The sequence below is a fragment of the Myotis nattereri genome (assembly GCF_964212035.1).
Source record: "Myotis nattereri genome assembly, chromosome: 4".
NCBI lineage: Eukaryota > Metazoa > Chordata > Mammalia > Chiroptera > Vespertilionidae > Myotis > Myotis nattereri.
Window position 1 is genome coordinate 81,597,072 of NC_138079.1, and position 23,629 is coordinate 81,620,700.

A 23,629-nucleotide genomic window follows, 5' to 3' on the forward strand; every position below is an offset into this window, starting at 1 on the left:
TGCTGCATCCTGGATCCTTAAGCCCCTCCTGCCTCCTCCTATTTGGTGATCACCGCCAGTGTCGTAATAGGTTTCCCAGGTCAGAGACTTCTCTGGAATAGACAGACAGGGGACTTGGACCCAGTCATGCCACAAGTTCCCACCTAGTGGGGCCCCTCTGCCTGGCAGCTTCCCTTCCCTTTCCAGAAACACCACAAGGGGCAGCCCCAGGCACAGCCGAGTGCCAGCAGAGCCATCTGGACAGGGTCAGTTTGAAGTCCCCCGGGAGAGGAGCCACTGAAGCGCTGGTCCCTCTGGGCTTTCTCCAACCCCAGGCACCTGTGGCTCTGGGCTGAGGCAGGTGTCCAGCTGGGCAGCAGTAATGCAGAGCCCTCCCGTGGCCTGGTGGCACTCACAAGGAAGCTCCCAGATTTTCTGTTTTGTAATAGTTGCCCAATGAGGTAGAGGCCCTTCTAGGAAAGAATTTCTGTCCATTATTAATTTTCTGGCACTTTAAGCCAGACAGTCCTAGGAATTAGGCATGCAAAGCAGGTGACACCACTATAGGGAAAGTTCTGCCAATACAGGGGGCCAGACTGCCTCTGCAGCCCGGAGGGAGGACTCCTCAGGCCCTGTGGGTCCCCCTGGGCTCAGGGGCAGCAAACTGACTCTGTAGACCATTTCCCCAGCAAGCCTAGCAAGCCCGTGGCCAGGCCCACTTACCGTTCAGCTGACCTGCTGAGACACTCACTCCTGACTCAGATGCTTCCAGAAGGTTGAGGGGTAGCGTCCACAGAGCCCTGGACAGGGCCCAGCAGGGTAAGGTGGGACAGGACTGAGCCTGGACTCCGCTCTAGGCCCATTTAAAACATGCAGACAGGTACAGGCAGTTTCTGCACAAGTCTCAGCAGAAATGACCAAGGGTCCTCCCTGGACTGAGCTTAGCCCCGTTAGGACCAATCTGGGCCTCACTCCCCGACCCTGTGAACAGGAACCAGCCCCAAGTTTTCTCAACAGTGCAGGCTGAGGAATGCCAGTAGACTCCCCCAACTTACTCTGGAAGAGGGCGCTGCAGGAACTCCCCTTGGACTGGATGCTTCCGTATTAGTATTCCCATACAGCCTTGTAGTCTGAGACTGTAAGAGCATTAGCACAGACAAGCATCCAGTGCTGAAGGAAAGCAGGAAAGCTACCTACAATATGGGGGTGAAGCAGACGTTGTGCCCCAGGCTGTGGCTGCTGGGATCAGCCCTTCAGAAACACAGGACAGCAGTTGCACTGGTGCCCAAGAGCGGCTCTGGAGGAAGCACCCAGCCTGGCCACACCCCAGCCCCGCCCCATGGGCAGTGGGTGCTTAGGTGAGCACCTGGGGCCTGACAGTCTTCACATAGCACAGTGGTTCTCAACCTTGGCTGCACATTAGAATCACCTGAGAATCTTTAAAATCCTGATTTCTGGGCCTCATCATTAGTAACAAAGAAACAGAATTTCCGGAGGATGAGAAGAAGCTGTCCTCCACCCTCCTCCTGAGTGAGCTGACCCGGGAAGCAGCAGTTACGGCATCTGGGAGCTCACCCACCCCCACCCAGTAGCCACTAGAAGCCCACACACCTGTCCACTGGGTCTTCACAGCATTCTCCAGTGCAAGCAAGTAGCTCAGCAACTATGACACCACTTCATGGGCAGTGCGGTGGCCAGTGCCTCCCCGAGCCTGCCTGCTCTCAAAAGCTCCAGATTGACTATGAAGACCAGTGCCGACCATGAAACTTTCCAGGCTGGGGCACTGGTCCTTCAAGTCTGGCTCCCAGCATGGGGCAGGTGAGCTGAGTGTATTTTGTCACATAAGCAACAGGAGAGAGGGTTGGCCACGCAGACCCAGGGAACATTGCCGTCTCCCTCCACCTCCACAGCCTGCACGCCCGGCCACAGGTGTACAGGGGCAGCCACCCATCGAGGTGAGCACCACACACAGCACCAGCACCAGCCAGTGAAACACCTTGTACTATCCTGGGAGCTGAAGAGACCTTTCCCACTTTTTAACATCATTACGTGGGCAGAGGTGGGTTGGGCTATGAGGAAAATCTGGGAGCTTCCTCAGGAGTGCCATCAGGTCGAGGGAGGGCTCTGCATTACTGCTGCCCAGCTGGACACCAGCCGGCCCACCCTGAATTTTAGGTTCCTGCTTTCCTATGTGTGGGCTAAATCTCTCAGGAGATTTCCCTCTCCTTGCTGCATCCTGCACCCAAGTCTGGGTCAAGCATGACCCAGGCAGAGCCTGACTCAGAAACTGTCACCAGCTCTGAAATCTGACACAGTAATAGCCTCAGATCTTCTACCAATCCATCTCTGATCTGGCGCGCTACCCAAATGGAGGGACTACAGGGTGGGGCACCGGAAAACCTCGCTGAGACAAATGGATAAAGGAGAAAATTTTAAGTGATTCCAAAGTTTTTAAAACTCAAATTATGCCACTTCGTCAAACTGTGACAAATTAACCCAAACAAGTGGCCATAGTGCAGCTCAAAGAGGACTGACCTGAGACACATCCCCATCAAACCAGTTCCCGGCAGGGCTCACGCTGCCATGGCGTCAGGGTGTCAGCAGTCTTCTCTGAAAAACCTAATGAGCTGGGAAGGAAGACCCTTGTGCTGGGCTCCCCCTTCAAGCCTGGCAAAGGGTCAAGTCTGGAGCCGGCATCCCGGCTCCTGTCCCCAGGAAGGCGGCTCAATTGGGTCTCCCCTGAAAGGAGAGAGAGATTTGCAGGAGCTCCTGCCCAAGTTCTTGCTGCCTCCCACCAGGACAGAATTCGGCCGACAGCTCCCTGAAGGTGGCACACACACGGCGGGCCTCGATGTGTCTTCGGTGGATGGCATGCTTCCACTGGTGCCGTGCGGCTCCGGTGAGCACAAGCAGAGAGCGGCGGGGTAAGGGGACGGCCACCTCCACCTCCTGGCACAGGACGGACCTACTAGGGGCCATCACACCTTCCAGAGCTTCCGGGAAGCCGGATGGGGCCAGGCAGAGCAGTAGGCTGCCGGGCGCCTCCCGGGACATGGACAGCACGGTGGGGGACAGGAGGTTGAGGCTCACTAGCCGCTCCCCCCACAGCCAGGCGTCATCCAGGTGGGGATCGATGGCTGAGCCCCGTTCTGGGCAGTAGTCCAGGTTACACTGCTCCACAGGCCGGAAGTCCTCCAGGACGGGGTAGAGGCCCATTCTCCGCACTACCTCCCGGCTGAAGCTGGGGAGGCCTTGGAAGCCGGCAGTCTTGAGCTTTTGTTTCCGAAAGTTGACTTTGGGACCATAGTCCTAAAGTATGAGGACAAAAAGGAAGTAGAGAAATGTCTGAGTTTACAGAAATGTGATCACACACTAGGTCTAAAGAATTCAACCACAGTGACCAAGAAAAGAAAAATTTCTGACTTCACGGGTCTGACATTCCAGTAGGAAGAGGCTAACACCACAAAGATATACATAAACAGGAGACATCAGATGGCTGTAAATGCTAAGGGAAATAATAATGCAGGGAAGGGGTACGAAGTGTTGGGGACGTCTTAGCCCAGGTACCCGAGAAAGCAGAGCTAGAGACAAAAGACCCCTGTGCGGGTGGTGCATCCAGGAGGTGATACCGAGAAGTTGAGATCTGGGACGAATGAGCAGCAAGGGAGGGAAGGCCCATCAAGGCAGCATTATCAAGGCGGAAGCGCCGGGGCTCAGAGCCACAAGGGAGAACAATTATCACGTAACATGGCAGGTCTACCTGGTGTATACCAAAGATAAATGAAAACAGGTCCGCAGAGAAATATGAATGTAGCCGAAACCGGTTTGGCTCAGTGGATAGAGCGTCGGCCTGCGGACTGAAAGGTCCCAGGTTCGATTCCGGTCAAGGGCATGTACCTTGGTTGCGGGCACATCTCCAGTAGGGAATGTGCAGGAGGCAGCTGATCGATGTTTCTCTCTCATTGATGTTTCTAACTCTCTATCTCTCTCCCTTCCTCTCTGTAAAAAATCAATAAAATATATTAAAAAAAAAATGTTCCAGGGCTAGATAGCGGTAATGGTTGCACTACTTTGCCATCGGGCTACACTAAAAACCAGTCCACTGAATTGTACATTTTAGTTTTTATTGATGTCAGAGAGGAAGGGGGAGAGAGATAGAAACATCAATGATGAGAGAGAATCATTGATCGGCTACCTCCTGCACAACCCCAACTGGGGACCGAGCCCGCAACCCGGCCATATGCCCTTGACCAAAATCGAACTCAGGACCCTTCAGTCCACAGGCCAATGCTCTATCCACTGACCCAAACCAGCGAGAGCTGAACTGTACATTTTAAATGGGTGAATTTTATGATATGTGGCTTCTATTGAGGAAAAAAAAAAAAGGAGGGACAGTTTAAAACACGCCTCAGATTTTTGCCTGAGGTATGAAAGAGGGAAGCATTTATTTGCCGACTCCTGCCCGCTCTGGTCCCCCTCCAGTGGAGGGTGGCTCCATCTGGTGGAACTCCTCCTTCCAGGATGAGCATGTCTCAGAGTGCCTGGGTGAGCGGCTCCTGTAGGGCATCACTAGGAGCAGCAGGCAGAGGGCCTGACACGGGAGTGCAGCGGACGGCACGAGGAGCGGGCGCCTTTGAAGAAGCTGGAGTGAGTGCTACGCCTGACACCAGAGAGCAGCGGTGAGAACAAAGGCGGGCTGCCCAGCAGCGCGCAGAGCTCCCAGAGCACTGCAAGGACTTCGTGTTTACGTTGGGAGGCCCAGGGGGGTTGTAACAAAGCAGTGACAGGATCTGATGAGGTGTTACTGGAGTGACTTTCCTCTCTACTGAAAACTGACTGAAGAGGGGTCAGGGCTGCCCCAGGAACCCCCTGAAGGAATCCTGGGAAGGGGAGGGGGCTGGGATGCATGTGTTGGCAGTGGTGGGGAGGGTGCTCTCAGTTTCAGATAGGTTTTGAGGGAAGAATGAACTGACAGGAATTAATGAGAAAGAGAGAAACCTGGAGAGAGCCACGATTCCAGCCTGCACAGGTGGAAGATGGAATGTGCCATGACGGGGACACTGCAGGGGACCTGGGTATGGGCAAACAGCCAAAGCTCAGTTTAGGGTCTGACAACTAGAAGCCTGGGCTGGAGATATGAACATGGGAGTCCAAAATACAGCGACAGTGTGTAGGGCCATGACTCACTAAATCAGCAAGGGGATGTCTGGAGCAGGAAGAAAAGAGGCCCAAGGACTGAGCCCTGAGAACCCATTGCTGGGTTTAGAGCATGGAGGTGAGGGGGGGAAGCAGTTTTTGAGTGGGGTAAGTGGGAATGGGAGGAGAGGAATCAAAAACATTGAGAATAAACAACTCTTGAGGAATTCTGTTGCAGAGAAATGGAGCTTCCTGGGAGCTGGGGGAAAAGATCCAGTTGAGGCAAAATTCATCTTGGGGAGAAAGGGGAACAATGCTGAACAAGATCTTCTGAGTAGAAGGGACCAGCACACAGCTGGAGGGGGCCTTGGAGAAGCCCTGGGCACAGGTGAGAAGAGAACGGTACCCACGCATGGCAGGCAGGTGTGCAGATATGTCTCTTTTCTAAGAGAGGCAAGGTCATCAATGGAAGGGAGGTAGGTATGACTGCAGGAGCAAGAAGGGCCCAGAGTGGGGAGACCTGACTGCAGGCTGCACATGGGTGCGAGGGAGAGGGAAGCTGGACTTGACCAGGGCTGTAGTTGAGCAGGACGAGTATGATGAAGCAAACACAAAAAGTCGAGGGGCACCCAAGGAAATAACTATAACTGGCTGTAGTACAGGGTAAGGAGAGATGACGGGAGGGGAAAAGTGAAAAGGTGGCCAGATGCCTGGCCAGTGTGGTTTAGTGGTTGAGCATCGACCTATGAACCAGGAGGTCATGGTTCAATTCCTGGTCAGGGGACATGCCCAGGTTGTGGGCTCGATCCCCAGTAGAGGGTGTGCAGAAGGCAGCCAATCGATTTTTCTCTCATCATGAATGTGTCTTTCTCTCTTCCTCTCCCTTCCTCCCTGTAATCAATAAAAATATACTGAAAAAAACCAAACAAGCAAACAGGTGGGCGGATGGATGGTTCACAGGTTCTGGTGGGAGCAAGGACTGCTGGAGATAAGGAATGGAAGGAGTGACCCACACAGAGAGGAGTGGGACCGAGGAAGAGGGGCTGAGGTCCCGGACAGAGAAGGCCTGGGACCTGGAGGCCCGAAAACACATGAAACTGACGGGGAGAACCTAGAGAGAAGGAGGCACCTGGCACCCTTCCAGGAACCCTCCCTGAGAGTCACCAGCACGAGGCCAGCTGGGCGAAAGCAGAAAGAGCTGGGGGTCCGTCTTCCTTAGAGTCCTGGCTCACGGCATTCTCCTGGGACGGTGGGCAGGCCAAGTAAGCTGGGCATATCCCTGGCATGGCTTAAGCGGAGGGCACTGAGCAGGAGGTGAGCCAAAGGGCCCAGCAGAGTCCCTGTCCTCTCTGACAGCCCGACCCTCCTCCCTAGCTCTGGGCCAACCTACCTGCTTCCTGCGTCCAGACTGTGAGCGTTTCCAAGGCTCACGGTCCATCAGCTGCACCATCTCAGCTTCCTCCTCGCGGGTCACGAAGTCCTCTATCAGTGTCACGCCAGGGAAGGGGAAGGCCCAGCCTTCAAAGTCCGACTCCTCAGCCCCCACAGCCCAGCCAGTGTCCGAGTAGTAAATGAAACGATGTGTTTTCTATAAAAGAAAGACAGGGGTCTTGGAGCCACTGGAGCGTGCCCTCCCGGAGGGCCTCTTGGGAGCTGCCCCTGCCCAGTGGTTCCTCCTCCCCTGAAGCCACTTTGGAAGGCAGCTAAAGCCTAGAGGGGGGACAGACCCCTGCTCGGGCTGCCTCCTGGGAAAGACCCTCACTTTCCTCATCCATAAAAGGAAAGAGCATCTGCATAACCATTTTGTTGTTGTTGTTCTCCATTTTATAGATGAGGTGACCAAGGTTCAGCAATTAAGGAACTAGCCAGAGGCTGGGGATCAGCCTGAGTCCAGTTTCTGGGCCACTGTAGGGTATCGTCTGTCCTCGGCCTTGTGAGACTGAAAGGAGAAGATGGTGTGAAAAGATTCAGCCCAGACCAGAAGTTTGAGAAATATGCTATCCCTAAAGCTGGGGTCCTGGGGCCGTCCCGGGGTGAGCAGCACATGCTGGAAGGCCAGAGGGGAGAAGCCCTCTACAGTCCAGGTGGGGGTGTCTTTGGGCTCTGCCCTCTTTTGTGGCAGCCAGAGGCACTGCCTGAATTTCCCTTCAAAAAAGAACAGAACTTGCCAGCCATCGAGAGGACAGCTGGGCTGACAATCTCCTGCTGTAGGGCCTCCGGGACCTGCCTTGGTTTTTGAGCGGAGGCCATCTTCATCCCGGGCAGCTTCCAGCCAGCGACCCAGCATGGACCTGGCCATTTCTGCCCACATGGGCTTCCTCTAATGGGCAGTCTTTGCTCTGGAGCTCCCGACTGGATTGACCATGATTTTATCAGATCTACATGTCAGTCTGAGGTCCTCCCTAACCAATCAATTCTGCTTCTTCCCCCTTTAGGTTCCCTAGGCATTGCTACCACCCCATCTTGAACCACCATGTCCTCTGTCTCTGGCGCCTCATATGGGACATGTTAAAAGTGGGAGTCATCCCAGACATCTTGCTCATCCCCCAGTCTTCATGTTGGGAAGATGCTACCCCCAGAGTGTCAGTCCCAGACATAGTTCAGACCTTTGGTGCTTTCTAAAAAAAGTTTTGTGGTAATCTATATAATAAAAGCCTAAGCAACCATTATGGTGGAACGACCAGAAAGACCAGTGGCTATGATGCGCACTGACCACCAGGGGACAGATGCTCACTGCAGGAGCTACCCCCTGGTGGTCAGTGCACTCCCACAGGGGGAGCGCCATTCAGCCAGAAGCCAGGCTCACGGCTGGCAAGTGCAGTGTGGTGGCGGCGGGAGCCTCTCCCACCTATGCAGCAGTGCTAAGGAGCAGCAAGCTGAGCAGTAAGGAGCAGTGAGCAGGTGGGCGGTAAGGGGCAAGAGGTCCTGGACTGCAAAAGGGATGTCCACCGAGGGGTCCTGGACTATGAGAGGGTGCAGGTCGGGCAGAGAGACCCCCCTTCCTCCAGTGCACGAATTTCGTGCACCGGGCCTCTAGTATATAAATAACATAAAATTTACCATCTTTAATAATTTTTTCAGTGTACAGTTCAGTGTGTTAAGTACATTACTCTGTTGGGCAATCAATCTCCAGAACTTTTCCCCCTTGCAAAACTAAAATCACATACCCATTAAACAACTCCCCTTTGTCCTTTCTCCAGCCCTTGGCTACCACCATTTTACTTTCTGTCTCTATCATTTTGACTACTCTAACTAATATAAGTGGAATCATACAGCATTTGTCCTTTTGTGACTGGCTTATTTCACTTAGCATAAATGATTTCTAGGTTCATCCATGTTGTAACATATATCAGACTTTCCTTCCTTTTTAAAGCTGAATAACATTCTATTGTATGTATTACTTTTTGTTTATTTGTTTATCCATTTATCCATCCATGACACAGGTTGCTTCCACCACTGGTATGCAAATATTTCTTCGATACCCTGCTTTCAACTCTTGTGAGTATATCCCCAGAATTGTTGGGTCACATGGTAATTCAACTTTTAATTTTCTGAGAAACCTTCATACTGTTTTCTACAGGATCTTCCACACTTTTACCAGGGACACTGCAGTTTCTTCACTGGCTTCCCAGCCTCAATACCTTCCTATTAGGTCCCAGTGAGAGAAATTAGCTTGAAACGCAGGCAGACAGGGCAGGGATCCAATGGAAAACAAAGGCAGGGGAACATAGGCAGGGGCAGGCACGGCAGTTTGAGCAAGTCTAACCACAGAAACAAACGGTGCTGAAATAATATCGAACGTTTCTGGACACAGAGCGGGAGCGTGGGAAACCAAGGGAGGGCCTGCAGCAACAAGGTGTGTTAACGCGTAGAAACAGGGAACGTTCAGGTCCGTTGCTGGACAAGAACAACGAGGGAATCAATCAGGTGAGGACATGGGTAGTGACAGAGCAGGCCTGTAACAAATATATCCCCCTGGACTACAACGCTTTGGGGGCAGCTCATTATTGTCACCCCTCCCCCCCCCCCCCGAATCTGCTTGTAATAAATTTTCCACACTTTTGCTTAAATCTTCTGGTTCTCGTAGCTCATTCTTCTGTGTAGGGAGACACGACCCCAGAAAAAACCTCAGCTCACCGTTCTGGTTATCATCAGGATTGTTCTAAAATTCACATGTAATTTCCTTTAAAGCCCTTCGGGGGCTCTCCAAGGCCCCTAGGACTGAAAAATGGACCTTGAAAGAACTGACTCGGTTCCGTCCCCTTGTCCTCTATCTGAACCACAGGCATTCCATTTTATTCCCATAAATGTTGTAAGAACTGCCTTTCAGGGTTTCCCTATGAAGATGGTCCACTGACCTGTTCATTCCAGGATATAACTAAACCAGAAAGTAACTATGCTATTTCTAGCTTCTGTACATATGCTTGCTTGAATCATGGGAAAATAAGGGGGGAGGCGGGAGGGGGTGGAAATCTGAGCCTGTGACGGAAACCTGGTGTGCATCCTTATCGGTCTACGGTCTGGTCACGGCTCCCTCTTAAATCGTCTGTCTTGCAGGACCTGTTTGCTAGAGCACTGTTCCCGCACCGGAAAGGCCATGGACTACATATAATACCCCCGGCCGGAGCTGTCAGCGCCGGCGCCAGGCCAGGCCTTGAGATAGGGTCTCACGGCACCAATCCCAGAGGGTTTTTCTTTCTCTTTTTGCCCTTATAAGCGTACCCTTAACTTCATTTCGGGACCGCGAGGTTTGGAGTGGCGATAGCCCTTCGCGGTCGCCGTCGGCTTTTGAAATAAAGGCTCCAAAATTCGACCCTCTGTCTGTGGCGTCTTCTGTTGGACTTGCTGAATTTCAATAGAACAGGACAAGTCCAACCTGCCCAGTGGCCACACACGGCCCTGCGTGGTCAGGCCCCACCGACCTCATCTTCTCACCTGAAGCATCACCATCTCCACGCACACGCCTCTACCCCAGGCGGAACGCCCTACCAACCAAAATACTTCCAGGCCCAGTTCAAAAGCGGAGTCGTTTTTCGTTCATTAACTGGGATTAATTTCCTCCTTGCTCATTTCCATCCAAGGCCTTATGGGCACTTTTGCCCTGGTTTTCGGCACCCTCTACTCTTTCCATATCGTCCCCCCGCGGGCCCGTGAAACTCCGAGGCCCCGACGAGAGGGGAGGGTGGGTGGGGTGGGGTGGGGTGGGGGTTACTGCGTGGAGGTTTGCTGTCAGACTCCCGCCAGGTCCCAGAGGTGAGCTGTGGTCGGACTGCACCCGCGTCCCAATCCCCTCCCCACTCCGCAAGCCTGCCGCTCCTCACCCCGCCACATCCCCGGCGAGGACCTCTAACATGTTCTCATCCCGGACGGTCAGTCGGGGCCTCAGTGTCCCCATAAGGAGAATAAAGTGAAGTTGTAGGCGCCTCCTCTCCCAGCCTTTACCTGTGGGGAGTGCTGCCAGGGCGGGTCACCTCCCCGCTGCCGCTCGCAGATCAGACAGGTCCGGATGCCCTTACAGCCGCATTCCCGAAGTACTTCGGGGGCCGCCACCACCGCAGCCGCCATCGCTGCGTCCCGGCGGCCAGTGCGCAGGCGCGGGGTTGCGGGGACCGCTGGGACTTGTAGTCCAGACGCGGGGCACGAGGCCCGCGGAGCCGCTTCCTTCCGGTCATCTCCGGTGAGGGACTCGCGCGGCGCCACCTCCTGGGCTCCGCCAGCTGCGGGCGCCAGCAGCCGACTCCGGAGTCGCGGGCTCCGCCGAACGCAGGCGCCGCCGAGACTGCCAGCGCCGGCCGCGCCTCCTCGCCATGGGCCCCCTCTCCCCGCGGCTGCTGATGAAGCGGGGGCGACCCAAGAGCGACCGACTGGGGAGGATCCGGAGCCTGGAGTAAGAGGCGGGCCGGGGACGACGGGGGGCTCGGAAGCGAGGCCCGGACCCTTCCCGGGCCCGTTATCACCATGTCGGTTGGGCGGAGTCTAATCACTCGGGCCAGATGCCGTCCTCTCGGCAGGAGAAGGGCCGGTGGCCCGGGCTGCTAAGAACAGTGGTGCCGAAAGAGAATTGAGAACCTGTTGAGGGAATTACCGAGGGGCTGGGGAACAGAGAGGAGGCCCCCACAGAGGCTCAGGAGAAGCATCCTGGAGGGGGCCGGCTGCCCCGAGTTTTAAAGTAGTTACAAGGTTTTTAAAAAACAGGTGGCTGTTGTTGCCCTAGCCGGTTTGGCTCAGTGGATAGAGCATCGGCCTACGAACTGAAAGGTCCCAGGTTCGATTCTGGTCAAGGGCACATGCCCAGGTATCGGGCTCCATCCCCAGTGTGGGGCTTGCAGGAGGCAGCCGATCCATGATTCTCTCTCATCACGGATGTTTCTATCTCTCTCTCCCTCTTCCTTCCTCTCTGAGATCAATAAAAATATATTTTTAAAAAATAGGTTGTTGGAGAGAGGCTGTGCGTGCACAACAAATGCCAGGAGACCAAGCCTCAGAGGCACCCTATGCTGCCGTAGGTGCGGGGCTAGAGGCCTGCCTGCCCTGAGCACACACTGTCTGCCCCCCACCCCAGCCTGTCAGGACTGAAGCTGCTCTCAGAGCACTTGGACCCCAAGCTCCTGAGCCGTCTGAAGCAGCTGCAGGAGCTGGACCTCTCCAACAACCAGCTGGAGATGCTGCCGGACAACCTGGGCCTGTCCCGCCTGCGCGTCCTCCGCTGCTGCAACAACCAGCTGGGGGATGTCACTGCCTTGTGCCAGTTCCCGCAGCTTGAGGAGCTCAGCCTGGAGGGCAACCCCTTCCTGACAGTAAGTGGGTTCGCCCGGAGGCCCCAAGCCCGGGGCCAGCACTCTGTTGGGCTTGGGCTCAGCAGCCCTCAAGCCATTCTTCCCTCATTCCCCAGGTCAGCGACAACCTGAAAGTCTCCTTTCTCCTGCCCAAGCTGCGTAAGGTCAATGGCAAAGATGCTTCCTCCACTTGCTCTCAGGTGGAGAACCTGAACCGGGAGCTGACCAGCAGAGTAAGGGGCCTGACAGGTGTCTCCGGGGCTCGGGAACAGTGGGCGGCCTTGAGGATCGAGCGACAGGCTTGGACATTTGTAGGACACTGAGGGAGGTTACAGGGGCTCTTGTCCCTGACCTTAGTCCCCAGTGGCCCTTTGTCCCTAGCCTGACATGCTCTGGACCTGCTTGTGGTGCTTGGCCTCTCGTCCTTGGGTGGCGTCTTGCCCTCCAGGTGGCATTTTCACAGTAACTTTCCTCTGGACAGACCACTTTCTCCCTCTGGGGCTGTGTGTGGCTTGGATTTGTGTAACATGCAGCTAAGAAGGCTGTGGTTTGGGGAGACTTCCAGGAGGCAGTGAGGTTGAAATACCCGTGGCCCTGAGATTGGGAGTAGAGGGGCCATGGAGGGTCCGGGGATGAACTGGGTCTGGATCTGGTCCCTCCTGTACCAGGTCACAGCTCACTGGGAGAAGTTCATGGCCTCCCTGAGCCCGGAGGAGGAGACTGAGAAGGCCAAGGCGGACTTCGTGAGGTCTGCTGTCAGGGATGTGCACTACGGGCCCGAGTCCCTCAGCGAGTTCACCCGGTGGCGGGTATGTCCTCACCCCGCTGTACAGAGCCTGTTCTCCCAGCTCCTTGCTGGCTCCCATGTCCTGAGCTGCCCTGGAGGTCTCTGACCATGAGGCGCTGTGGGCAGTGGGGCGGGTCAGGAAAGGCACCATTATCGGCCAGCAAGGCCCTTCCCCAACTCAGGAGGCACAAGCTCCCCCTGACTGGGTGTCTGAGGGGCTGTGCCCAGCTTCCTGATGCCCTGGCTCCACCAGGTGCAGATGATCTCTGAGGAGCTGGTGGCCTGTGGTGGGACCCAGGTCCATGAGGCAGACATCCCAGAGAAGTCCCCAAAAGCCACAGCTGTCCAGGAGCCCAAGGTGAGTATGGTTCTTTGTGGCTCCCTGGGCTATGAGGGCCTGCCTTGGCCCTTCCTCCCTAGGGAGGCTACAGGGAAGTAGGGGGTTCTGGAAATGAGCCCCAGCTCCTGCCCAGAACTGGCATTAGCCACCAATGCCCCAGCTAATTCCCTCTGACCCTGGGCCAGTCCTTACCTCCTACACCCGTGGAGGGTGCGGCCCAGCCTGTGATAGGAAGGAAAGAAGACCTGGGTAGGTGGTCACCAGGCTCTCAGCCACCCCTTCCCCCCACAGGCCAGGCCAGTGGCCTGCAAACGGCCAGATGATGTCCCACTCAACCTTTCTCCCAACAAGCGGGTGTGCACCTCCCCATTGGCCCAAGTGGAGGGCCGCCCCACGGGCTCTGATGGCAGCCAGGTAAGTTATAGCAAGGTGGCAGGGAGTGTGTGGCTGGGAGCAAGGATTGGGGCAGCTATAACTCCCTTCTGCCCCCACAGCCTACCCTGCAGCTGGAGCCCCTGTACTTCCTGCAGTGCCACAGCAAGAACAACAGCCCCAAGGACCTGAGCACCCAGCTCTGGGCCTGCGCCTTCGAGCCAGCCTGGGAGGAGGGTACATCCTTGGTGGGCAGGCAGGGCAAGGGCCACAGGGTACAAACAAAATAGGCTTTCTGGGTGGGGGTGTGAGAGTGCCACCTGGAGTGGGGCTGCCTGGGCCATGGGGGAATTAGGAGAGACAGCGCTTAAAAAATGTCAAGGCCAGGAGGAGGGAACTGCAGGGGATAACTTTACAGAAGATGTTTTTACTAGGCTGACCCCTCAAAACAGGGCATCCAGGGGCCACATCCCAGTCTGTGGCCACGTGTGGCGGAGAAGCTGTGTGTGTGATAGACTGCCAGACGGGCATCGTTCTACACAAGTACAAGGCACCTGGCGAGGTGAGTGCCAGGGCCCTGTTCCTGCAGGGCAGCGGGCAGAGCCCTGGGAGCAGAAGTGCCACCTATTCATCAGGTGACTTTTTCTTTGATGCTGGGCCTGTTTCCCAGATTTGATCCTGCATGCATGTGCACACATGTAGCTCTGCCCCTTGGTGACTGCTCCACTCCCCCACCCCCCAGGAGTTCTTCTCCGTGGCCTGGACAGCCCTGACGGTGGTCACACAGTCAGGCCACAAGAAGCGCTGGAACGTGCTGGCGGCTGCAGGCCTACGGGGCCAGGTCCGGCTGCTGCATGTGCGCGCTGGCTTCTGCTGTGGCGTCATCCGGGCCCATAAGAAGGCCATCGCCACCCTCTGCTTCAGCCCCACCCACGAGACCCACCTCTTCAGTAAGACCTTCTCCCCATACCTCCAGGGCTCCCCCAGCACCCTCCCTGGATTGGTAGGGGACTCCTGTGGCTGGCAGTCTCATTCCAGGCTGCCAGTGTTGGCTCCAATCATGGTAGAAGCACTGTGGCTTTGTGGACAACTGACTGGGCTTCAGATCCTGGCTTTTCCCCCAACCTGTTCTGTGGCCTTGAAGCTTTCTGACAACCTGGGCTACTCTGTGTCCTGGGGGATACTCCTGGGCTCAGTTGTGGTGAGCCCAATGAGGGTGATGTGTGAGCAGAGGCCTACAAAAGAAAGCCGCCTGGCGTGGCCCACGTTAGGTTAGAGTAAGACAGGGCTGTAGACCGTGGCCCGCCCTCCCTGCTTCAGAGGGCAGGCCTTGGAACCACACCCTCAGCCTTGGATGCAGCCTGCAGGAGGAAGCTGGGCCCCTCAGAGCCACCTCTCCCCATCCCCTCCTCAGCGGCCTCCTATGACAAGCGGATCATCCTCTGGGACATTGGGGTTCCCAATGAAGATTACACATTCCAGGCCAGGTGATGATTTGGGCAAAGCTGGTGTGAGGAGGGCTGGCGGCCAGGCTGGTAGACAATGGCCTCACGCTCTCCCTCTCACCCACTGGCAGCCAGCTGCTCACACTTGATACCACCTCCACCCCCCTGCGCCTCTGCCCTGTTGCCTCCTGCCCAGATGCCTATCTGCTGGCTGGCTGTGAGGGTGGCTGCTGCTGCTGGGACGTGCGACTGGACCAGCCTCAAAAGAGAAGGTGAGCTGGGTGGGAATGCCTTGAAAGTCAGGCCTCAGAGCTGGGGCAGCTGCCAGTCCAGATGACTGGCCCCAGGCACATCTGCCAGAGGTGATACCCAAACCATGCATGCTGCCCTGGGCAGCCACAGAGACAGTCTTCACAGAGCTGGCCTGCCCCCACCTTCTGCTGGCTTTCCGTGAGTAGCTGCTTCACTTCAGTAAAGGTCCTTGTGACTCGTTCCTTCCCTGGTGTTTGACAGTGGGACTTGGGTTGGGTTGGTTCCCTTTCTGAGCTGGGATCACTTCACCTGCAACCTGAGGCTTCACTCCTACCCATGTCCTGCCACTCACCAGCAATGTGACCTCCCTGCCCTAGCATAATCTGCTCGTCTGTAAAGTTGGGACAGTAACGTGCATCCTAGGGCTAGTGGGGGACAAGGGAGGTGGTGTCTGGGCAAGGATGAGGCCCTAGAAGGGCCAGGTTGAGGCTTGTGGCTCACCCGTGCCAACTGGAAGGCCCAAGACAGTGCTCAGCATGGAGTCCCAGCCCTCTTGGGGCCCATAAGCCTAGCAGGAGATGCGTTAAACAAAGGTGGCCAATTAAAATCCCACAAAGTATGATGTCATCTATGAAGGAAAGAGAATCCGGGGCTTTGAGGGGAATAGGAAGGCCAAGGGGACTCTGAAGAGGTGACCAGTGGCAGATGGATAAGTTTTCAGACTCATCCTCTCCACATGAGCCCTAAGACTCAGGTAGAAAGAGGGAAGGTGCATACACAGGAGGAACTACATGTACAAAGGGCCAGTTGTAGGGAGAGCTGGCTCATCAGGGAGGCCTGGTCACAGCTTGGAAAACCAGAGGAAATGGTGCAAGTTAAAGTGGCAAGGTTGCTTGGGCCAGGGTACACTGGGTTTGTTGGCCATGGTAAGATTTTGATTTTTACTTTAAGTGCAATGAATAGCCTGGGAAGAATTTTAGGATTAGGTGGCAGGAGTGAAGTAGCTACTGCACGGAGGGAAGTAGTGGAAGCCTCGGTAGACGGTGGCAGTTGTTCAGCCAATGTGGGTGGGGCCTGTGCCACATCTGGCAGTCAAGCCCTGGGCCTGCCTCCCTCCTCCCCTGCCCATTCACATCTGCCTAGTGCCCAAGTGCTGTGGCATTTCTTTCTCACATCTTAGATAAATCTCTCCCTCCTCATAGTCAGTACTTGGCTGCCTTTCTTGCTTCCACGTGTCCTCTCCAGGACTCTGTGCATCTGCTGGGTGGCCTTTCCAAGCAGTGTGACCCTGCACACACTCGCAGCTTAGAAACATTCAGCCACTCCCCATCCTCTGGGTCACAGCAAACCCCTCCCACCTCTCCCTTCTCAGGCCCCCAGCGCTCAGCTGGAAATGCTTTCCTCCTGCTCATCTCTCAGTCCCAGAGGCACTGCCTCTCTCCAGAACCCTCCCTGGCCATACCACCCCCCATCCTGGAAGAACCAGGCCCTCATGCCACCTATGACTCAGTATACTCACTTCCAGGGTGAAGCTTAACCCCTCCAGGGCTCAGAACAGTCTTGGTTGAATCTTCTGACCTCTACACTGGGCAGGGTCGAGTAGGGGCCCAGTGAATGGTTCTCACTGAATGAGTGAGAAATTGTATATGCAAGAATAGTTACCAGCATCTCTATGGTCCCACAGGGTGTGTGAAGTGAAGTTCATCTTCTCTGAGGGCTCCCAGGCACCTGGCCAGAGAGTGGACGGGCTGGCGTTTGTGAATGAGGATGTCGTGGGTGAGAGCCCTGCTCGGGAATCTGGCCTCCTGGGACCCAGATAGGCCCTGATAAGGCCTGCATGGGTTGCTTCTCCCTGGGTTGAGGTTTAGGTCTGAGAACTTCTGAGGGGTCCCCACTGTGGAACAAGAAATGCCTGGAGAGGGCCCCCTAGACACAGTTCTCCATTATTCCTCACAGCCTCCAAGGGGAATGGTGGCCTGGGCACCATCTGGCTGTGGAGCTGGAGCCAGACCTGGGTGAGCCGGGGCAGCCAGTCCACAGTGGCGGTGGTGGTCCTGGCTCGTCTGCAGTGGTCACTAACTGAGTTGGCCTACTTCTCACTCAGCACCTGTCCTGGTGAGCCCACCCACACACTCCATCCTGCTTTCTACCCCATGGAGCTCTGCCCCACCTTAGTTCCCATTTCTGTGTCCTGGCAGACAAGGGCATTGTGCTCTGTGGGGATGAGGAGGGCAACGTGTGGATCTACGATGTCAGGCACATCCTGAGGCAGCAGCCTCCACTGCCGGCAGCCCCGCAGGCCCCCACACAGGTATGCAGCTTGTCCTCTCCCTCCCTGCTGGGACGGTGCAGCATGAGGGGGCTGGCATCTAGGAAGGAACCCAGCCCCTCTCTCTCTTCCTACCAGATCCTTAAGTGGCCCCAGCCCCGGGCCCTCAGCCAGACAGTGACCAGGACCATGGTGAACACGGTGGTGGCCAACTCCACCTTCACCTACCTCACCGCTCTGACAGACTCCAACATTGTGGCCATCTGGGGGGGAGACTAGCTTCCAGCAGGAGCTCCTGCCTCTACTGCAAAGTACCAGGGATGCAACTTAACTTATTCGACTTGTTGGGCTGAATGGGATGGGGATCTTTCTATGAATATTTTTATTAAACTCTCTCCTGTATAAGAGAATCCTGGGAGAGCTGTTTGTGGGCCCCGTCTGGTGTTGCTACTTTGAGTAAGGCAGGTTGACCCGGCAGCTGGGGCTTTTACAGTAGGGACTTACGGAAGTGCATGGATTTGAGCAATTTCCTTCTGCTCAAGACTGCCTTCCCTACAGCAGCCCAGGTCCCCAGGTGGTTCAGAATGCATTTGTTCTTGCCACCCTCTCAGACAGAAATATGGATCTCTGGGCCAATCCACTCTGCAGTGTGGCCCCAGAGTAGCCTTGAGACAGGTCATCTACCTCCACTGAGCCTGACAATCTATTTGCTGTTAAGTCACCTCTGCTTCAGCTCACACCGGGTCTTTTCCTATCACACTTTGTTAGGAAGAAGAAACTTTATTAGGAAGAATCTATGTACAGGACAGATCAGTGTCAGGGGTGAGGGGGGTCTCTGGGATATTTCCAAGGAGGCCACAGTTGGGAGAAGCTGCTCTCTTCCACTTGGTGCCTGGAAAAGGGCCTGGTGCAGGGTAGGAACTGGCCACTATTCAATTCCTTCTTGCTTGTCTTTGATGGCCACCTGAGGGAAAGGAAAGGCAGTGCACTTAGCTGGAATGGCTGGGTCAGGGTGTTGGAAACTCAGCCCTAGCATCCCTAACCAAGGTCTGCCGGAAACTGCTTCCTTGGCTCCAGAGTGCAGCACGAACTGAAAAGAAACAGTAAACCATGCCCTGAACAGCTCCAGGGAGCTGTGCAGCAAGTAACCCTAAGGACTCTGAGCCCACCCCACCAGCCCCATCACTTCTCTGCAGCACACAGCCTGCTGCCTAGGATGGGAGTCAGGTGGAGCTGAGATGCTTTCTGGTATGTGATAAGCTGAAATCTGACAGACTGGATCTTTCCCTAAATTGTCTAGACTTTGAGATTCCCTGCCTGAACAGTTGTGACCCCATCTTAGGATGAGCTGCCCTCTAGACAGACAAATACCCTGGACACAGCTAGGCCTTACCAACCACAGAGCAGCCAGCACCAGAGAACAGACTGGGAGGAGCAGCACTAAGGGACAGGAGGCCCCTTGCTTCCATAGAGACCAGAATGCAGACAGCAGGCCCCAGGCAGGCCTTAACTCCATACCTTACCCACACTTCCTGGAGGCCATGGTGGAAGTCCCTGCTCTGTCATCACCTCCGCCCCTTCCCCCCAAATAAAAGGAAACAACTCAGGGGTCAATCCTAGGTGTGGGCATGAGAACCTCCATTTCTGGTACATACAGGATGGCGTCCAGACCAACCCACCCCACTCCTGAACGGCTGGCTCCTCACCCGGAATCGCTCTTCCAGCAGGGAGAGTTCGCTAATGAGGTCTGTGATGGCATTGGTGAAGGCCTCCTGGGGGCTGTAGTCTGGTGTGGTCTGCACACGGATGATGATCTTGTGCTCCAACGGGTGGGGAACTTTGTAGCCAGCAAACAGCACCTGTGGGTCCTTCAACAGCTGTCTGAGAAACAAGGATGAACAGTGAGGAGGCTGAGCTTAGTGTCCTTGGAACTCTGGCCCCTTGTAGCTTACCAGGCTTCTAGACAAGGGGTCGTCTTGGGCTGAGGCCTGTAGGCAAATGCAGCTGGCAGCTGACACCAGGTGGTTCCGTGCCCTTGACTTTGTTGTGTGTTTATTCCCACCCAAAACAAGTAAAACAGATACTTTAGAGAAGACATACCATATGGGAACTCCTCCCACACACACCCTCCCCCCATATCCATGAGGATCAAGAAACTTAGCTGGTAAACAGGGTTTCCAATAACCTTTTCCCTTAGGGGAAGTCAGACCCTGTAATGTGCCCAAAGAGACTTCCTCAGGCAGTAAATTCCAGCCAATGCCCCATTCCCAGCTCAAAAAGCATCTGACAGCAAATAAAGGCGCAGGGGGAGAAGGCCCCAGACTCCGAGCAGTTTGGGAAATGGATGTCCTTTAGGCAACATAGGTTGGCAGCTGCCGTTCACCCTCACCCCCCTGGAGTTCTGTGAGGTGAAGTGAAGCGGTGTTTTTTGCTGGGTACACAGGGATTTCTCCAGAGCAGCTCAGCCAAGTGTGAGCACCCGAGGGCAGTGATGGCGAACCTTTTGAGCTCGGCGTGTCAGCATTTTGAAAAACCCTAACTTAACTCTGGTGCCGTGTCACATATAGAAATTTTTTGGTATTTGCAACCATAGTAAAACAAAGATTTATATTTTTGATATTTGTTTTACATTATTTAAATGCCATTTAACAAAGAAAAATCAACCAAAAAAATGAGTTCGCATGTCATAGGTTCGCCATCACTGCCCTAGGGGAAGAGCCCTTGCATAGGTGAGGACAACTCATACAGCAGAGGAGCAGCAGGGCCCCAAAGGAGCCTGGGTGCACCACTGGCTTGGTTCAGGGTGGGAGTCATCCAAAAGATGAGCAACGCCACCCTCTACTTACTAGTGCACCCGGAGACCAGGCAGGCTTCAGCCCCGTCTCACACACACACACCTGGGGAGGCCTCCTGCACTGATGGTGCTTTCCAGTGAAATGGCAAGTCTCTGGGCCAGAACATCGATCACATTGTTAACCACCTACCTGGCCAGGACTTCATGGTGTAAACAAACACCCATCAGCCAATATCAGATGCCCACCAGGGGCACCGCATAACCACTGATCCCCTCTCTTACCTCTGTCCTTACTTTACTCAGTTACAATCTTAGGATGCCAGGTGTCCCTGAGGTCATTATCACAAATGGGCAGGGTGGATGGGAGCTAACCTTGACTACTTCTCAGTGCTCATTAGCACAAAACCACAAGTAGGACTACTTTTCTGTGGCTTTCTGCGTATTCACTTACTTTAGTCAGATAAATGAGCCAATGCAGAAATGTGGCTGTGTGAACAGGTACTGGTCAGTGCCATTTTGAAGAAAAGGCACTGGAATGAGTAAACTAGCAGAGCAAGCAACCAGGACCCCGTGCAGCTCAGAGACGAGAAATTCTTTTGGCTCTGGTAGGTGGCGCAGTGGTTAGAGCGTTGGCCCACGCACTGAAGGATCGCAGGTTGGATTCCCAGTCAAGGGCACATACCTGGGTTGCAGGTTCCATCCTCAGCCAGGTCCGGGCATGTGTGGAAGGCAACCAATCAATGTGTCTCTCTCACTCCCTCCCCCCACCCCTTCCATTCGATTTAAAATCAATGAAAAAATGTCCTCAGGTGAGGATTAACCAAAAAAAAAGAAAAGAAAATCTTCTGGAACTCTTTGCCTCGAAGAACACCATTAAACATAGCCCCGGGGGAAGAAGGGGGAGACGGCCCCTGACTTGGAACTTACGATTTAATAATGTTTCCTAGTGTGTGGTCTTCTTTGTTGATGGTGAACAAACAGGCATTGGGTACTTTGGTGTCCTTGTTAATGGTGATCCTAGGAAGGGACAGAGGCAGAGATGGGGGCGGAGCCCCTGCTCCCTGAGTCTAAGCCCCACCTACCCCTAGAAGCCTTTCTCCATCTCTTGGTCCTATAACGACCTCTCTGGCTCAATGTGTCTCTACTCCGACCCAAGTTATGCCCTGATTCTGGAGGACCCTCGCCTGCTTCGGATCGCTCCTTTTTCCTAAAGCAGAATGTCTTGGCCTTGGCACCACTGACATTTTAGCCAGATAATTCTTTTCGGCAGGGGGCTGGCTGCACATTTTAGGATATTGGTAGTATTCCTGGCCTCTACCCAACTCGATGCCAGTAGCACCCCTTTATGACAACCAACAATGTTTGCAGACATTGCCAAAAGGCCCCTGGGGGGCAAAATGGTCCCCAGATGAGAACCTGGTTTGAAGGAAGAATGACGTGGCTGGCAAGGGCTGCTAGAGCCTAAAGCCCTGCATACCAGCCTGGCCTAAGCACTTCACATAAATTACTTCATTTACTCTCCCCCTAGATTTACTTACCGGGATTTAATACAGTAAGAAGCCCACTTTCCAGAAAAGGAAAGCAGGCCTCGGGCAGATTAGTTACTTGCGTCACTTGCCCAAAGACACAGTCCTTAAGTGGGGGGCGCCGGAGCCAAGCCCACGCTCTGACCACTAGACTACGTTTCCCTTCGCCCCGCAAGCAACGAGGAGTCTGAGGTTTCACACGGGCGGGTAGAGGTCGGATATGCGTCTAAGAACCATCACTGGTTGCAGCAAGGAGGATAACGGTGGCGGCCAGGACACGAGGGAGAAGGCTGCAGAGCGGGCGCTCTGGGCTCCCCGCAGACCCAGCACGCCCCGGGCGCCCGAGAGCTACTTGCCGCCGAGCCCCCCGCGCTCGTCTGCAGCGGGGAGGCGCCCCGCCTCGCAGGGCGACCTTAAGTCGGGCAGACAAAGGTGCGAAATGCTTGGCGAGCGGACGCTCCAGCAAAGCTGCTTCCCAACACCCCCGCCCCATCTCTCCCCCTGCTCCCCGGGAAGGAGGGCAGGGGAGCCCCAGAATCTGCAGGCGCTGGCCACAGGCAGCTGAGGGCCCGAGCCCTCGGCCCGACGCCCCGCTGGCCCCTTCTCTCTCCCCACACCCCCACTTACTTCTTCTCGCCTTCGAACAACAAGAACGACTCGAAGGCAGGAGGAGCGTTCATCCTAGCGCCGCAGCCGCCTCCCAAGCCTCCGCGGCCCCACCACAGCCTCCAGGGCACTTGAACGCAACCACTTCCGGGTTAGCGGCTGCTCCCGCTTCCGGCGCTGGCCGACGGTGCCAAGCCCGCGTGGAGACTGGCTCATTGCCCCCTATCGGAGTGGAGGACCTTGCGCAGGCGCTAGAGCCCAAGAGGGGGCGGAGGGAGGCTGGTGGCTCTGCGCCCGCGGGGGTTCGCTTCGTCGCACGTTCGGAGAGCGGGGAGCTACTCTGCGTACTGCGATGTCCTTGTCTAGGCTAAGAGGCAACCCTGACCTGACCTCTCTTTGCTCCCCACACCCCTTGATCCATCTTTGGAAATGTGCCCTTGGAGTACACAGCAAGAGGTCCCTGGATGAATGGAGCTCTGGGTTATGGGTGGGTGTGGCCGGAGGGGGCGCAGTAGCCTCAGGGGCTCGTGAGCGTCCATCCCTTGAACCTGAGGCTGTTTATGGATAAGCCCCCTGCCAAAGCTGCCTGGGCAGATTGCTCCAAGACCCTTGGCTATGTTGTAACTGGTTTGCCAAGTGGCCTTGTGACCTAGTGAGCTTCTTGTAAGGGGTACAGTTGGTGAGGGCTGAGCAGGAGGCAGGTATGTATATACCTGGTAAGTGTGAGAGAGGCTCTGGGAGGGATAGGTGCATCTGTCCCTGTTTTGATTGGTTGATATCCTGCAGACTACAGCTTAGTATAAAGGCCCTACCTGAGCTGTTTGAAGCAACGGGGACTGGAGTCTCAGGTTAGCTACCAGAGCCCTAACAACTTCCCAGCTGTATCTCTAGGTCTGGGCAGCAGCCAAGAAGTCCCAAAGGAAAGCTGAGCTTCCACGGCCATTTGTTGTGAAGGGTCATTTCCTACTTGAGCCTCGGGCCCTGGGGCAAGGCGCCCCCCCCCCCCCCCAACACCTGGATTCTCCAGCTCAAACTAGTGGGCACCTCTTTACCTGCTGAGGAATAGAAAGCAATTAAGGTAATGATGCCCTGAGGTTGTCACCCTCTCTTCTGAGGCATCCTGGCAAAGTTTGGGCCAAGGATGCTACCTTTGCCAGGGTTGCAGGGGCCTGGATGTGTCAAGACTGGCTGCCCTTGCCCCCTAGCCAGTTTGGCTCAGTGAATAGAGCGTCGGCCTGCGGACTGAAGGGTCCCGGGTTCGATTCTAGTCAAGGGTATGTACCTTGGTTGCGGGCACATCCCCAGTAGGGGGTGTGCAGGAGGCAGCTGATCGATGTTTCTCTCATC

The 23,629-nt window shown here is 55.3% G+C and overlaps 3 protein-coding genes across 5 annotated transcripts; 1 reads left to right on the forward strand and 2 right to left on the reverse strand.

Moving 5' to 3' along the window:
- Positions 1 to 2,395: 2,395 nt before the first annotated feature.
- Positions 2,396 to 10,695, reverse strand: ALKBH4 (alkB homolog 4, lysine demethylase). Of its 2 annotated transcripts, none has more exons than XM_081088765.1 (3): positions 10,558 to 10,695; positions 6,506 to 6,703; positions 2,396 to 3,288 (listed from the first exon to the last, which is right to left on the reverse strand). In XM_081088765.1, the coding sequence occupies exons 1-3, from the start codon at positions 10,678 to 10,680 to the stop codon at positions 2,704 to 2,706; spliced, it is 906 nt and encodes a 301-aa protein (XP_080944891.1). In that variant the 5' UTR covers positions 10,681 to 10,695; the 3' UTR covers positions 2,396 to 2,703. The 2 variants fall into 2 exon arrangements, with proteins under 2 accessions (XP_080944891.1, XP_080944892.1); XM_081088766.1 differs by having other exon boundaries at positions 2,399 to 3,288; positions 6,506 to 7,054; positions 10,558 to 10,691.
- An 86-nt stretch (positions 10,696 to 10,781) lies between these two features.
- Positions 10,782 to 17,764, forward strand: LRWD1 (leucine rich repeats and WD repeat domain containing 1). 2 transcript variants are annotated; one of them, XM_081088764.1, is made up of 15 exons: positions 10,782 to 11,002; positions 11,678 to 11,912; positions 12,008 to 12,124; positions 12,560 to 12,700; positions 12,932 to 13,036; positions 13,310 to 13,432; positions 13,513 to 13,665; positions 13,866 to 13,952; positions 14,133 to 14,340; positions 14,805 to 14,877; positions 14,967 to 15,107; positions 16,772 to 16,863; positions 17,044 to 17,202; positions 17,286 to 17,398; positions 17,495 to 17,764. In XM_081088764.1, exons 1-15 carry the CDS (start codon positions 10,923 to 10,925, stop codon positions 17,633 to 17,635), a joined length of 1,968 nt encoding a protein of 655 aa, XP_080944890.1. In that variant the 5' UTR covers positions 10,782 to 10,922; the 3' UTR covers positions 17,636 to 17,764. The 2 variants fall into 2 exon arrangements, with proteins under 2 accessions (XP_080944890.1, XP_080944889.1); XM_081088763.1 differs by having other exon boundaries at positions 13,513 to 13,627; positions 13,843 to 13,952.
- A 342-nt stretch (positions 17,765 to 18,106) lies between these two features.
- POLR2J (RNA polymerase II subunit J) lies at positions 18,107 to 22,430 on the reverse strand. Its single transcript, XM_081088767.1, has 4 exons — positions 22,304 to 22,430; positions 21,078 to 21,167; positions 19,063 to 19,237; positions 18,107 to 18,320 (listed from the first exon to the last, which is right to left on the reverse strand). Exons 1-4 carry the CDS (start codon positions 22,354 to 22,356, stop codon positions 18,285 to 18,287), a joined length of 354 nt encoding a protein of 117 aa, XP_080944893.1. The 5' UTR covers positions 22,357 to 22,430; the 3' UTR covers positions 18,107 to 18,284.
- Positions 22,431 to 23,629: the final 1,199 nt, after the last annotated feature.